The sequence below is a fragment of the Erinaceus europaeus genome, chromosome 2 (genome assembly GCF_950295315.1).
Source record: "Erinaceus europaeus chromosome 2, mEriEur2.1, whole genome shotgun sequence".
Taxonomy (NCBI): Eukaryota; Metazoa; Chordata; class Mammalia; order Eulipotyphla; family Erinaceidae; genus Erinaceus; species Erinaceus europaeus.
Window position 1 is genome coordinate 46,601,343 of NC_080163.1, and position 15,019 is coordinate 46,616,361.

Below are 15,019 nucleotides of genomic sequence, written 5' to 3' on the forward strand. Positions count from 1 at the left end.
CTTTATTTGTTGTATTTTTTATATTTATTTATTCCCTTTTGTTGCCCTTGTTTTATTGTTGTTGTTATTGATGTCATCGTTGTTGGATAGGACAGAGAGAAATGGAGAGAGGAGAGGAAGACAGAGAGGGGGAGGGAAAGAGAGATATCTGCAGACCTGTTTCACCACCTGTGAAGTGACCCCCCCTGCAGGTGGGGAGCTGGGGGCTCGATCCAGGATCCTTACGCCAGTCCTTGGGCTTCTCACCACGTGTGCTTAACCTGCTGCGCTACCACCTGACTCCCTTCCCTGTGTCGTCCATAAAAATAAATAAATAAATAATAAATGCAAATAATTTTACATTTTAAGGTCGTGCTAGGTTTAACAAAGGAAAATGTAAGAAAGCATAACAAAGGATCTTGATTTTAACAGCAGCTTAGTGGAAGGCCTCTATGAGGAAATATCATTTAAAAGATTACCTGAAAGGTTTTCAGGGATTAGCAAAGCAAAGAGCGAAAAAAAGCAAGTGTCCTAGGACAGGAGCAGCCTGCTTGAAGGCCCTAGGGCACAAAAAGAGCTCAGTTGCTGAGCACACTGAAAGCTGTAACACAATTTTGGGATATCAAGAGAAGGAGATCTTGGGTATTATGTAAATAATTTGGTATTTTATTTCAAAAGCAGTAAGATGCTGTGAGGAGGGAGCTAGGCAGTGGCACACCCAATTGAGAGCACAGACATTGCCCTGTGCAATAACCTAGGTTGGAGCCCAGCTTCCCACCTGAATGGGGGATGCTTCAGTGAAGCAGGTTTGCAGGTGTCTCTCTCCTTCACTGATTCTCCCTCCCCTATCAATTTCTCTCTTTCCTACCCAATAAAAATAGGGGGGGATAAAGCTTTTAAAAGCTAGTTTCAGACTGAAATTGTTAGCAAATGGGAAAATAAACATTGATATGGGCTTCCAAATAACCCACTAGGATCATTGCTTCTCTTTTTAAAATTTATTGTTTACTTATATATCTATTTATTAATTCAACTATTGGAAAGATACAGAGAGAAATCAAGGGGGGAAGAAAGGAGAGACAGAAACATCTGCAGTACTGCTTCACTGCTTGTAAAGCTTCCCCTTCAGGGGAAGACTGGGGGATTGAACCTGGTCCTTCCATAATGTAACATGTGCTAGCCACCAGGTGCATCACCTCCTGGTCCTGATTCATTGATACTTGGTTCACATTTTGAATAGAAAGTGACTGAGTGTGGTCCAGGAGGTAGCACAATGTAAAGCATTGGCTTTTCAACCATGAGGTTCCGAGTTCAATCTCTGGCAGCCCATGTACCAGAATGATATCTGGTTCTTTCTCTCTCTCTCTTCCTATATTTCTCATTAATAAATAAAATCTATTTTTAAAAAAGGTGACTGAGTGACTAGGGAAAGATAAAAACATGCTGGGAGTATGGCTCTACCTGTCAATACCCATGTCCAGTGGAGAAACAATTACAGAAGCCAAAATTCCCACCTTCTGCACCACAAAAAATAATTTTGGTACAAACTCTCAGAGGTGCAAACAATAGTGGAAGTAAATTAGAGGGTACTGTAACGTAATTCAACCAGGACCTGAAGTGTTTGGCACCAAGAATCTTGTTTTTATACCATCACTGAAAGGTAAGCAAATCTGGAAAACATCAGAGGAAGCCAGGCACTATTTTTCTTTTCTGAGAGAGAAGAAGAAAAGAAAGACATCTGGTAGTAGTAATAGGTGTAGAGATGACATAGAAAAGAAATGAAGGGAGTTGGGCGGTAGTGCAGTGGGTTAGGCGCACGTGGCACAAAGCTCAAGGACTGGCTTAAGGATCCCGGTTCGAGCCCCCAGCTCCCCACCTGCAGGGGAGTCGCTTCACAAGCGGTGAAGCAGGTCTGCAGGTGTCTATCTTTCTCTCCCCATCTCCCCCTCTCTGTCTCCCCTTCCTCTCTCCATTTCTCTCTTTCTTATCCAACAATGACATCAACAACAACAACAACAATAATAACTACAACAATAAAACAAAGGCAACAAAAGGGAATAAATAAATATTTTTTAAAAGAAAATAAATGAAGACAGGAATATAGATGTAGATGTAGACATACATAGTTGTAGAATCAGCCCATATCTGTGACTTTGGGAGAACTCAGCTTCCAGTGGAGGGGGATGGGGACACAGAACTCCAGAGATAAGAACTGTATAGGTTTATAGCCCTTTTATCTTATAATTTTATAAATCAATATTAAATCACCAATAAAAATAAATTTAAAAAAAAGAAAGGAAAATGACTTGGTGAGCAAGGATTCAAGTTCAAGCCCCTGGACCCCACCTGTAAGGGAAAGTTCCATAAGCGATGAAATAGTGCGACAGACACGTCTCTCTGTCTTCCCCTTTCTTCTCAATTTATCTCTGTCTCTATTCAACATAAATGAAAACTTAAAAAAAATTTAAAGTGAATGCAATATTTTCTATAGCCAACAGCATATATTCTATCTAGTCATCTTGGTCATCTGATCACTTGTCAAATCTGACTATTTAAAGCTGGGGGTTTTAAGAAATAAATTAAAATACTGAGGATATGGACAGAAAGGTCAGTGATACCTTCTCATTTAAAAAAATATTTATTTACTCCCTTTTGTTGATCTTTTTATTGTTGTAGTTATTGTTGTTGTTGATGTCATTGTTGGATAGGACAGAGAGAAATGGAGAGAGGAGGGGAAGACAGAGAAGGAGAGAGAAAGACAGACACCTGCAGACCTGCTTCACTGCCTGTAAAGCGATTTCCCTGCAGGCAGGGAGCTTGGGGCTCAAACCTGTATGCTTACACAGGTCCTGGTGCTTTGCACCACCAGCGCTTAACCCACTGCGCTACCGCCCAACTGACTCCCTGATAACTTTTCATTTCTAATTAATAGTCTATACATACTTATGTCTCATCTACTTAACTGCCTCCTTGCCTCAAAATTCAATTACACTTCAAAAGAGTTATATGCAGTAAAAAAAAAAAAAATGTAGTGCAAAACAAGTATACAGGGCCAGGGAGATAGCCTAGTGTTAGAGCACTGGACTCGCATGCCTAAGGCCCAACAGGCCATAAGTTAGATCCCTTCCATCACCTCATACCAGAGTTGATAAATATTCTAGTCTCTCTCTTGTTTATTAAAGTAAACAAACTTTTTAAAAGACAATTATAGTGGCTCAGAAGGTGGTATAGTGGATAAAATATTGGCCCCTCAGGTATGAATTCATTCCCTGGCAATGCATGTGTCAGAATGATGCTTTGGCTCTCTCCCCATCTCTCTCTCATAAATAGATATTTTTAAAAGATAAGTATATATAAATAGTATGAGGCTCTAGAATTTTATATATATTGTCCAACTGTATAATTGCATCATTAATTGAGATTTCATGCCAAGTTATTCTGTCTGCCTTATTCATTTAGTAGAACAGGAACCCAAGAATCCTTAGAGAGTAATTTCTTGTCCAGTGTTATGCCATTTACTTCATAGTCAGCTCTTATTTGTTACCCTAATCATCGACATTTTGTTTGGTGACTATAATCTTAAATTAAAAAAAAAAATTCAATGTGTTTCATTGTGGCTAAAGGCCTTCCATTTCTTTCTTGCTGTCATATCACGATCATTTTATAAATTTCCAGGTGGTAAATAGATCTGGCTTTTTAACTTCTTTCATTTTTTTTTCTTTCTTTATTGCTTTCTTTTTTCTTACTCTTTATTAGCAAGGCAATTTCACTTGGTGGCATATAAATCAAAAGTCTTAGGAAACTGATCAAGTAAAGGAAAATTAGATTATGATCTATGACTGATGTAAAAGGTAATGTTGGAAATTTTCACTTTTCACCCTGGTTCTATAGCGTTGGAAACTAAACAATACTTAGTTTAATAGAAATCTGAATTTCATTAAAAAATTTTTGTGAAAGAGCGAAACAAAACAACTCCTGTTAACTTTTTTTTTTTAACTGAGTAGTTAAAGAGAACTCTAGTCTCATTGGGTAAAAGATCAATCAACTTATTACCTGCACAGACATACTAAAAGTGTCCTTACAAGAAAAAAAAAAAAAAACCAAATAGGCTTTATCCAGTTCACCAACCACACAATTTTCTTAGTTTCCCCTGACAACAGCTGTGTCATTTGGGGGGTTTGATTTGGTCTGCCTTCCCGCGACTAAATACAACGACTCAAGAGTTTAATAGGCCTTAATTTGGCTTGAAGACTTTCAGAACAGCCAGCTTCATCTCCCTGCATTTGGCATTCCAGAATAAGGCAGCTTTCCGATGTACTACGGTACTGCCAGGGAGTTTTTGCCGGTAAACTCTGGAAAGAAGCCAGAAGAAAGAAGTTTGTGGCGCTAGCTGGGATCCGGCTTAAAGAGCCCGGCGCTGGAGCATTCTTCGTGCAGTTATTGACTGGGACTCTGCGTGCCGCTGTCGGCCAATGAAGACGTCGGAGATCGAGCCCCGGCCCGTCCCCTCTCGGCGCCCCGGGATGAGGCAGAGACTGAACAGCCGGCGAGCAAATCAAAGGCATCCAGAAAGCCATGTCTGACTCGGCACCCAGCGCCCAAGCGCTAAACCGCTGAAAGTTTGTCAGCGAAAAGGCCGGAACGAGCTGGATCCCGCCAAGAGGAACTGCCTTTGAGTGAGATGGTCCCAGCGGCCGGGAGGAGAGGACTGGTAAGCACCGGGAGAGTGGTGGGAGTTTTGCTTCTGCTTGGCGCCTTGCACAAGGCTTCCGCGGTCATTCGCTATGAGATCTTGGAGGAAAGAGAGAAGGATTTCGCGGTGGGCAACGTGGTCAAGGACCTTGACTTGGATCTCGCCAGCCTGTCAGCTCGCCGGCTCCGGGTGGTGTCCGGAGGTAGCCGAAAATTCTTTGAGGTGAACCGGGAGACAGGAGAGATGTTCGTGAACGAGCGGCTGGATCGAGAGGAGCTATGTGGGACACTGCCCTCCTGCACCGTAACTCTGGAGTTGGTGGTGGAGAGCCCGCTGGAGCTGTTTAGCGCGGAAGTGGTGATACAGGATATCAACGACAACAATCCCGCTTTCCCTACCCGGGAAATGAAATTGGAGATTAGCGAGGCTGTGGCGCCGGGGACGCGCTTTCCGCTCGAGAGCGCGCACGATCCCGACGTGGGAAGCAACTCTTTACAAACCTACGAGCTGAGCCGAAATGAATACTTTGCGCTTCGTGTACAGACGCGGGAGGACGGCACCAAGTACGCGGAGCTGGTGCTGGAGCACCCCCTGGACCGGGAGCAAGAGCCTGGTCTCCAGTTGATGCTGACCGCTCTGGACGGAGGTACCCCGGCTCGCTCCGCGACTCTTCCTATTCGCATCACTGTGCTGGACGCAAATGACAATGCGCCCGCCTTCAACCAGTCCTTGTACCGCGCGCGTGTCCCGGAGGATGCACCCCCTGGCACTCGCGTGCTGCAAGTCCGCGCCACTGACCTGGATGAAGGCCCCAACGGTGAGATAATTTACTCCTTGGGCAGCCACAACCGTGCGGGCGTTCGGGAACTATTCTCCTTAGACCTTGTAACTGGGGTGCTGACAATCAAGGGTCCACTGGACTTCGAAGACACAAAACTGCACGAGATTTACATACAGGCTAAAGACAAAGGCGCCAACCCCGAAGGAGCTCATTGCAAGGTTTTGGTAGAAGTTGTGGACGTGAATGACAATGCCCCAGAGATCACTGTCACCTCTGTGTACAGCCCAGTTCCAGAGGATGCTCCTCTAGGAACTGTCATTGCTTTGCTCAGTGTTACGGATCAGGATGCTGGGGAGAACGGGCTGGTCACTTGCGAGGTTCCACCAGGCCTTCCTTTCAGCCTGACCTCTTCTCTCAAGAATTATTTTACTTTGAAAACCAGCGCAGCCCTGGATCGGGAGACTGTGCCAGAATACAACCTAAGTATCACTGCTCGAGATGCTGGAGCCCCTTCTCTCTCGGCCCTTACAATAGTTCGGGTGCAAGTGTCTGACATCAACGATAACCCCCCTCAATCTTCCCAACCTTCCTATGATGTTTATGTTGAAGAAAACAACCTCCCAGGAGTTCCAATATTAAATCTAAGTGTCTGGGACCCCGACTCCCCACAGAATGCTCATCTTACATTTTTTCTCTTGGAGCAAGAAACAGAAGCTGGACTAGTGGGCCGCTACTTCACAATAAATCGTGACAGTGGTGTAGTGTCATCCTTAGTGCCCCTGGACTATGAGGACCAACGGGAATTTCAGTTGTTAGCTCACATCAGTGATGGGGGCATTCCCATCTTGACCACCAACATCACCGTGAACATATTTGTTACAGATCGGAATGACAATGCTCCCCAGGTCCTATACCCTAGGCCTGGCCAAAGCTCAGTAGAGATGCTTTCTAAAGGTACAGCTGCAGGCTACGTGGTCACAAGAGTGGTTGGTTGGGATGCAGATGCAGGGCACAATGCCTGGCTTTTTTACAGCCTCTTGGGAGCCCCCAATGAGAGCCTTTTTTCTGTGGGGCTTCACACGGGTCAAGTCAGCATTGCCCGGCCAGTCGAGGACACGGATTTACCCAGGCAGATGCTCACAGTCTTGATCAAAGACAATGGGGAGCCATCACTGTCCACCACAGTGACTCTGACCGTGTCAGTAACTGAGGAATCTCCAGAAGCCCGGGCTGAGTTCCCCTCTGGCATTGCCCCTGGGGAGCAGAATAAAAACCTCACCTTTTATCTACTCCTCGCATTAATCCTGGTCTCTGTAGGGTTTGCAGTTACAATATTGGGAGTGATCATATTCAAAGTTTACAAGTGGAAACAGTCCAGGGACTTATACCGAGCCCCCATGAGCTCCCTGTACAGAACACCAGGGCCCTCTCTGCATGCCGATGCTGTACGGGGAGGTCTGATGGCCCCACACCTTTACCATCAGGTGTATCTCACCACTGACTCCCGCCGCAATGACCCACTGCTGAAGAAACCTGGTACAGCCAGCCCACTGGCCAGCTGCCAGAACACACTGCGGAGCTGTGATCCCGTATTCTATAGGCAAGTGCTGGGTGCAGAGAGCTCCCCTCCTGGACAGGTAAGGTTTTGCAAGTCATCCCTGAACAATGCTTTTGATTGCTGAACCATGTTCAGGAAGGTATGGGGTCACTTTTTAGTGATGAAGATTTTCCCCTAGTGATACATCCAAATTTTCACCTGGCTCTTCCTAGGTCAAATGCTGTGCCTTTGTGATAGGATGACCTACTAGATTTGTGGTCCCTCCAGTGTAGAGTTAACTGATTCATGTGTAGATTCATTTCACACTCACTTGCCATAACAACTAACAAATCCTGTTAAGGGACTATTAAGCTAAAACTCAAGACTACAGCAGTCAAACTCAAGACTACAGTTAGCTTGGTAACATTTGCATTGAAGACAAGCTACTGGATATTCCTAACCAGTATCACCTACCAGGAATAATAATAATAATAAACTACCTTATTTTTCCATCTTTCAAATGATTACATCTTTATTAAAACCAATGTTTTACTGATAATTTTCCTTATATATCATTCTCAGATAATTTTCTGTGAACTAATAAAATTCTGAGTAGCCTTTAGATTTTATTTCAAGCAAACTACTGAATTGATGTGCCTATTATTTACAAACTGTTCTTATGCTATAATAGCTATGCCTGAGCGTTTATAGAAAAATTGGGGAATATTAGAAAGTATAGAGAAAAAATGAAGTATAGTTCCCCAACCCAAAGATAACTACTATTAATTACAAAAGCAAGAATTTATTTTAAAAATATATCCAGGCAATACAAACAAACAAAATGAGAGTTGTTTTGTGTCCTCTTAGAGTTGTCCCTGAGCCTTCCAGTATTATTTGCCTTTGGTATACACATAATGTAAAAGGTTAGAACATTCATGCCCTCAGAAATGCTGTTCTTGTTTTCATTTACGATGGTGAACAGGTGACTTTCAAGACTTTTGTCTTGGTGTGAAACCTGAATACAATTCCAAATGTTGAAGAGCCACTTTTATTATTTTTTAAACTAAGAGTGTACTATTGCTATAAAATCTTGAATTTGACAACTGGGCAAATAAGGTCCCACTACTTTACCAACTAATAGTCCTTAGGTAAGTTAATCTATGGTCTAAACCTATTTGTCACATACAGGAAGGATCTTTTAGATCAGTGCATGATATAATGTATACATCAGACATGCCATAATTGTTGAAATTCCTAGGTATTACAGTGGTTATTATTTTATCAGTTCTTTACCCAACCATAATCTTAACACTGAACACGACCAGAGAAAAATCTGTGATGTCACTTCTCAACCTTAAAATGTTATATAGACTACCTCTAGAAGACTGTTATAAGGGAAGAAAATAAATAGTTCAGTCATCTACAGAGAAAATCTTCCTCAACTACTAGTACCTAGGCAGTTAGGCTTTAAAAATCTAGAGCTAGGGGGTCGGGCGGTAGTGCAGCGGGTTAAGTGCAAGTGGCGCAAAGCGCAAGGACCAGCATAAGGATCCTGGTTCGAGCCCCAGCTCTCCACCTGCAGGGGAGTCGCTTCACAAGAGGTGAAGCAGGTCTGCAAGTGTCTTTCTCTCCACCTCTCTATCTTCCCCTCCTCTCTCCATTTCTCTCTGTCCTATCCAACAACGACACATCAACAACAACAGTGATAACTACAACAACAATAAAACAACAAGGGCAACAAAAGGGAAAATAAATAATACAAAATTAAAAAAAAAAAATCTAGAGCTGATAAGTGTGAGTGGCCAAAAGTTTATATAATTAGATTGTGCTGATGGTTATAATTTTTCAGAGTATGTGAATATACTAAAAATCATTTATACACTTTAAATGGGTGAATTATATATTAATAAAAACCATTAGAGCATATATTTTAATGGTTTGTTTATTTTTAGCAATACAAAGAAAAATGGGGGGAAGGGGCAGGCCAGAGCACTGTTCAGTTCTGGTTTATAGTGGTGATAAGGACTGAATCTGGGACCAGGGAGCTTCAGGCATGAAAATCTTTTGCATAACTATTATGCTGTCTCCTTAGCTATATATATACTTTTTTTTTCTTTATTGGGGTATTAATGGCTTACAGTCAACAGAAAAGTACAGTAGTATGTACATGTGTAGCATTTCTCATTTTTCCACATAACAATTCAACCCCCTCTAGTTCCTCTTCTGCCATCATATTCCAGGACCAGAATACTCCCCACCCCCACCCCAGAGTTTTTTACTTTGGTTCAGTACAGCTCCAGCCCAAGTAGAGCATATATTTTATAAATGAAGCTATAAAGCTCCTGTCTACAGAGATTGAACATTCACATACCTGGTTTAACAGATGAAATTGCAAATATGTAGGGTTAAAGATTTGTAATGATCCAGTTCTAGTAATATACACTGTATAAATTGTGTGCTTATCTGTTTTCTGTGCATTTGCAAGAATAAGTAGTAGAGATCTATAAAATATCTTGTTCTTGGAGTAGTGAAGACATCATTAAACTACAGTTTATGGTTACAAGGATGATAAAATGATAGAAAAACTATTTAAGATATTATAGAAAGGGTTTTTTATTTATTTCTAGACAGATTGGGGTAGGAGCCAAGGGAACCTTAGTAGTACACAAACTAATTGCTTAGCTTTGAAGAGGTCTCTTAACCTTTCTAAATTCAGCTTCCTCATTTGTAAAATAAAAACAATGCCTACTTTGCAAGATTGTTATGAGAGTGAAACACAATACATATAGTACCAGTACTCAATGTTAGTACTCCTTTATATAGAGTGCAAATATTCAAAAGTATTTGTTGGATAACTTAATCACTATTTATTGGGCATATATCTCTATGTGCTATATACAGTGTAAAAGACAAAGCAAAATGCAGTCCTTGCCATTATGATGCATAGTGTACCACAGGAGACAATAATGCAAAAATACATAAAATGATCATAGAGAGCTGCATAATGCAAGAAGCAATGGGGATAAAGGGGAGAAAATACCTAAATCAGCCTGGGGAAATCATAAAGACTTAATAGAGGTGGTAATGTTTGAGCTGGAAATTAAAGGTTGAGTAATAATTTGTCAGATCTTAGAAGAGAAGGGGGAAACTCCTTGCAGAGGGAGCAGAGGATAATGTTTTATTATTGCAGAATGTTTAAAAGTGTTTGTAAAATAGTCTTTCTAGGAGTTACAGTGAAGTAAGTAGGCAAAAGGTAGATTTTTTTTTTCCTCCAGGGTTATCGCTGGGGCTTGGTGCCTGCACTAAGAATCTACTGCTTCTGGAGGCCATTTTTTCCCATTTTGTTGCCCTTGTTGCACTTGTTGGAGTTGTTATTGTTGTTATAGCTGCTATTGTTAGGTAGGGCAGAGAAAAATGGAGAGAGGAGGGGAAGACAGAGAGGGAGAAAGATAGATACCTGCATTCCTGCTTCAAGGCTTGTGAAGTGACCCCGTGCAGGTGGGGAGCTAGGGGCTTTAACCGGCAACCTTAGGGCTGGTTCTTGAGCTTTGTGCCATGTGCACCTAACCCGCTGCGCTACCACCCAGCTCCCTAGTTAGGTCTTGAGTTACCAAGGAGTCTTTATTCTGCACAGATGATAGTCACTACAGAATTCTGAACTAACATATATATTATAGCATCTGGGGTTATCCTGGCAGCAGTACATGAAGTACATTAAGTTTATGTTGAGATTGGAGACATATATGTTGTATCTGGTGTTTTGTTGTAGAATTATTCTGGCAGCAGCATGTGAAGTGGATTTTGTTATTTTGAGACTGGAGACAAGACTGAACAGTTAGAAAACTTACAACATTTGAGAAGATTGATAATCAGCACAACATAGATAGGAAATGATAGTAAAATCACCAAAACCTGTTGATTGACATGAAATATGAAGTGTGCCATCCCTTCCCCACCCACCCCCATTCAGAGTGGGGCATCCAGCAGGATGATCATCAGTTTGTTGAAATAGTAAATCCTAAAGGATCAGATTTACACTTCCATCATTCCTATGGAATTTAGTGGTGGTGGTGGTGTGTGTTTATTTTATTTTTTTTTTATAAATGAACAGAGAAAATCTTTCCTTAAAGGCCAGACAGAATGTTGATTGCTCACTTCACTGTAGTCAAGGTGGGGGGGTGTGTAACTGGTGGTTTTTCTCTGGAAATGGATAAGAATCTTGGATACAAATTTCATGGTTTGTTGCTGGTTAGAGCAGAATTTGGGTGAAAATTCAAATGAGTTAAGACTTGTAATTCCAGATAAGGTTGTTTTTTTTTCTCTTTGTGTTGTGGTGTGTTTGCTACTCAGATTACAGTTTGAAGGTAACTAATGTGTAAAATGAGTTGTGTTTTCTGCATTTGTGGGGGAGGGAGACAGTGGGGAGGGGAGGGTCTGGGTCTGGGTGGAGAGTGGGGGTGAGATCTAGTCCTTGCTCAAAGAGGTCCCCTGGCGCTAAGTGAAAAGCTTGCTCTTTTGAAATAGTCTCTATTGATAATTAACAACAAATCAGGCACAGCCGAGGAGTCAAATAAAGAGGATTTATAGGCACAATGCTGGTGGTAGCTGATGTCAGCCATTCAAGGAAACTATTAAATCTGTGAACATTAGCATTCATCAGGGAATGAGAACTAGTCCTTAGCACCCTTTTCTTTACTGATTTGGAACATCACCCTCTTCCTCCACCCTGCTTCTTTTTCTTCCATACTGTCCTTGAAATCAGTGAATGGTAATTTAGTACATCACTAGCAAGTATCTGAATAAGAGAGGTTTGGTTTCCCCCGCTATGCCTCCTGTTACAACAAAAACGTGTACTGCATAAATCTAATTGGTTACATTAATGTGTAAGCCTTTTTCTGCAAAGAGATGGCTACATTACCAAATAATCTGCAGAGGGGCAGTATATGGCAGTGCTTCTAATTAGCTGTTCCTCTAATACAATCAGATTAAGGCAGCAGCTACTCATTTAGAATATTGGTTGATGACAACACTAGCTTGAACAAAGTGACCAGTCTCGAATGGCTACTCCCTCTCTGGGCCGCAGGCTGCTAGGGCTTTGGCTGTCGCTGTTTTCCCCGCCGAAAAAGGGGGCGGGAGGGATGTGTTAGAGAAAAAAAAAAATACATGTATGTTGTCTGCCTTTCCACTAAGACAGCCCGTGCTCAGAAATGCTGTTGAGCGGGAGGAAGGAGCTAGATAGGGATTTTTTTTTTTTTTTCCAATGCTGCGACGCATTAACCCTGCTGCTATTGGGATATTCTCTGTTCAGCCTATTGGCTGAGCCCAGGAACCGCTTTCTGCCAATCCGGTGGTGGAAGGCAGACAAATCTACCCCGCCACCAGCAAAAAAACGGCGCGTAACCCTTGCAGCGCCGACCCCGGCCGCGCCAGAGCTGGCGCGGGGAAAGGGAAATAGCTGCTGTGGCTGTTTGGGGCGGGTCGCCTTCTTCTGCTTCTCAGGACCAGGTAGAGAACTATCGGGTGGCAGCAATGCTCTGCAAGGTGAGAGACTGGGTGGAAATTTGCTGGGGGGCTACCCTATTGTTCCTCTTTTGCCACCTGGATTATGTTTGTGGGCAAATCCGTTACCCAGTCCCAGAGGAGTCACAGGAAGGGACTTTTGTAGGGAATGTCGCCCAAGATTTCTTGCTGGATACAGAGAGTCTGTCAGCTCGCAGGCTGCAAGTAGCCGGAGAGGTGAACCAGAGACACTTTCGTGTGGATTTGGACAGCGGTGCCCTGCTCATCAAGAATCCAATCGATAGAGAGGCACTGTGTGGGCTAAGTGCCAGCTGCATCATGCCCCTGGAGTTTGTAACCGAAGGACCTTTGGAAATGTACCGAGCAGAGGTGGAGATCGTGGATGTGAATGATCACGCCCCCCGATTTCCTCGGCAGCAGCTGGACTTGGAGATTGGGGAAGCAGCTCCTCCAGGACAACGTTTCCCCTTGGAAAAGGCTCAGGATGCAGATGTGGGAAGCAACTCCATCAGTAGCTATAGACTAAGCTCCAATGAACACTTTGCGCTGGATGTCAAGAAGCGCAGCGACGGCAGCCTGGTCCCAGAGCTGCTTCTAGAGAAGCCTTTGGATCGGGAGAAGCAGTCAGACTACCGCCTGGTACTGACTGCTGTGGATGGAGGGAACCCCCCAAGATCTGGCACAGCAGAACTCCGGGTATCAGTGCTGGATGTGAATGACAACGCCCCAGCATTCCAGCAGTCCAGCTACAGGATCAGCATATTGGAGAGTGCACCTGCCGGCATGCTGCTCATCCAGCTCAATGCCTCAGACCCAGACCTGGGTCCCAGTGGTAACGTCACCTTTTCTTTCAGTGGCCACACCCCTGATCGTGTGAGAAACCTCTTTAGCCTGCATCCCACTACTGGAAAGCTTACTCTGCAGGGGCCCCTAGACTTTGAGAGTGAGAATTACTACGAATTTGATGTTCGAGCTCGAGATGGGGGTTCTCCAGCCATGGAACAACATTGCAGCCTTCGGGTGGATCTTCTGGATGTGAATGACAATGCCCCCCACATCACAGTGACCTCAGAGCTTGGGACTCTCCCTGAGAGCGCAGAGCCTGGCACTGTGGTGGCACTCATCAGTGTGCAGGATCCGGACTCAGGATCAAATGGAGATGTGAGCCTCCGTATTCCTGACCACCTGCCATTTGCCCTCAAATCAGCCTTCAGGAACCAGTTCTCCCTGGTGACTGCTGGGCCTTTGGACCGGGAGGCCAAATCCAGCTATGACATCATGGTCACTGCTTCTGATGCTGGGACCCCTCCTTTGAGTACCCAAAGGACTATTTTCCTCAATATTTCAGATGTGAATGATAACCCACCCTCTTTCTTCCAGAGGTCACACGAAGTGTTTGTTCCTGAGAATAATCGCCCAGGAGACCTGCTTTGCTCCCTTGCAGCCTCTGATCCAGATTCTGGCTTGAATGCACTTATCTCCTACTCTCTCCTAGAACCCAGAAATCGAGATGTATCAGCTTCCTCCTTCATCTCTCTGAACCCCCAGACAGGAGCCGTTCATGCTACTCGATCCTTTGACTATGAACAAACACAGACATTGCAGTTTGAGGTGCAGGCCCGTGATCGGGGAAACCCACCCCTTAGCAGCACTGTGACAGTTCGTCTGTTTGTGCTGGACCTCAATGACAATGCCCCAGCTGTGCTCCGTCCTAGGGCCCGGCCTGGTTCCTTATGTCCCCAAGCACTGCCTCCATCAGTTGGTGCTGGCCACCTGGTCACAAAGGTGACCGCTGTGGACTTGGACTCAGGTTACAATGCCTGGGTTTCATATCAGCTTCTGGAGGCCCCTGATCCTAGTCTGTTTGCAGTTAGTCGCTATGCTGGTGAGGTGAGGACGGCTGTCCCCATCCCAGCTGATCTCCCACCACAGAAGCTGGTCATTGTGGTCAAAGATAGTGGTAGCCCTCCACTTTCTACCTCTGTTACTCTCCTAGTATCATTGGAGGAAGACACTCATCCAGTTGTCCCTGATCTCCGAGAATCTTCAGCTCCAAGGGAAGGAGAATCCCGCCTGACTCTCTACTTGGCTGTATCATTAGTAGCAATTTGCTTTGTCTCCTTTGGCTCATTTGTGGCACTACTCTCAAAATGTCTTCGTGGGGCTGCCTGTGGAGTGACCTGCTTTCCTGCTGGCACTTGTGCCTGTCTCACCAAATCTCGAAGGAGGGAAGGGCTTCCCCCTTCCAATGGTATCCTCCGAATCCAACTAGGGTCAGATGATCCTATCAAGTTTGTTGATGTGGGCGGCCACTCGCATGGCTGTACACCATTGGCTTCTGCACCCACTCGGAGTGATAGCTTCATGATGGTGAAGTCACCCAGTGCACCTATGGCAGGGGAGCCTGTTCGCCCAAGCTGTCCACCCTCTGATCTTCTCTATGGGCTAGAGGTGAGATCTTTGCAAGCTCAGCCAATGCTTGAGGGTTACTGTGATCCAGGCATATGGC

General features: G+C 44.1%; 1 protein-coding gene across 25 annotated transcripts in view; it reads left to right on the forward strand.

Moving 5' to 3' along the window:
- Positions 1–15,019, forward strand: part of LOC103109855 (protocadherin gamma-C4) — a 243,096-nt gene that overhangs the window by 198,971 nt on the left and 29,106 nt on the right. The window contains exons 1-2 of one of the 25 annotated variants that reach the window (XM_060179914.1): positions 4,471–4,690; positions 6,938–7,090. The exons of 20 other annotated variants lie outside the window; for them this stretch is intronic. In XM_060179914.1, coding sequence (XP_060035897.1) covers positions 4,661–4,690; positions 6,938–7,090 — 183 coding nt within the window. In that variant the 5' untranslated portion in view covers positions 4,471–4,660. Of the gene's footprint in view, positions 1–4,437; positions 7,091–12,255; positions 14,962–15,019 lie in introns of those variants that run through there. 4 more of the 25 variants (XM_016186364.2, XM_060179923.1, XM_007518979.3 and 1 more) reach the window with 4 other exon arrangements.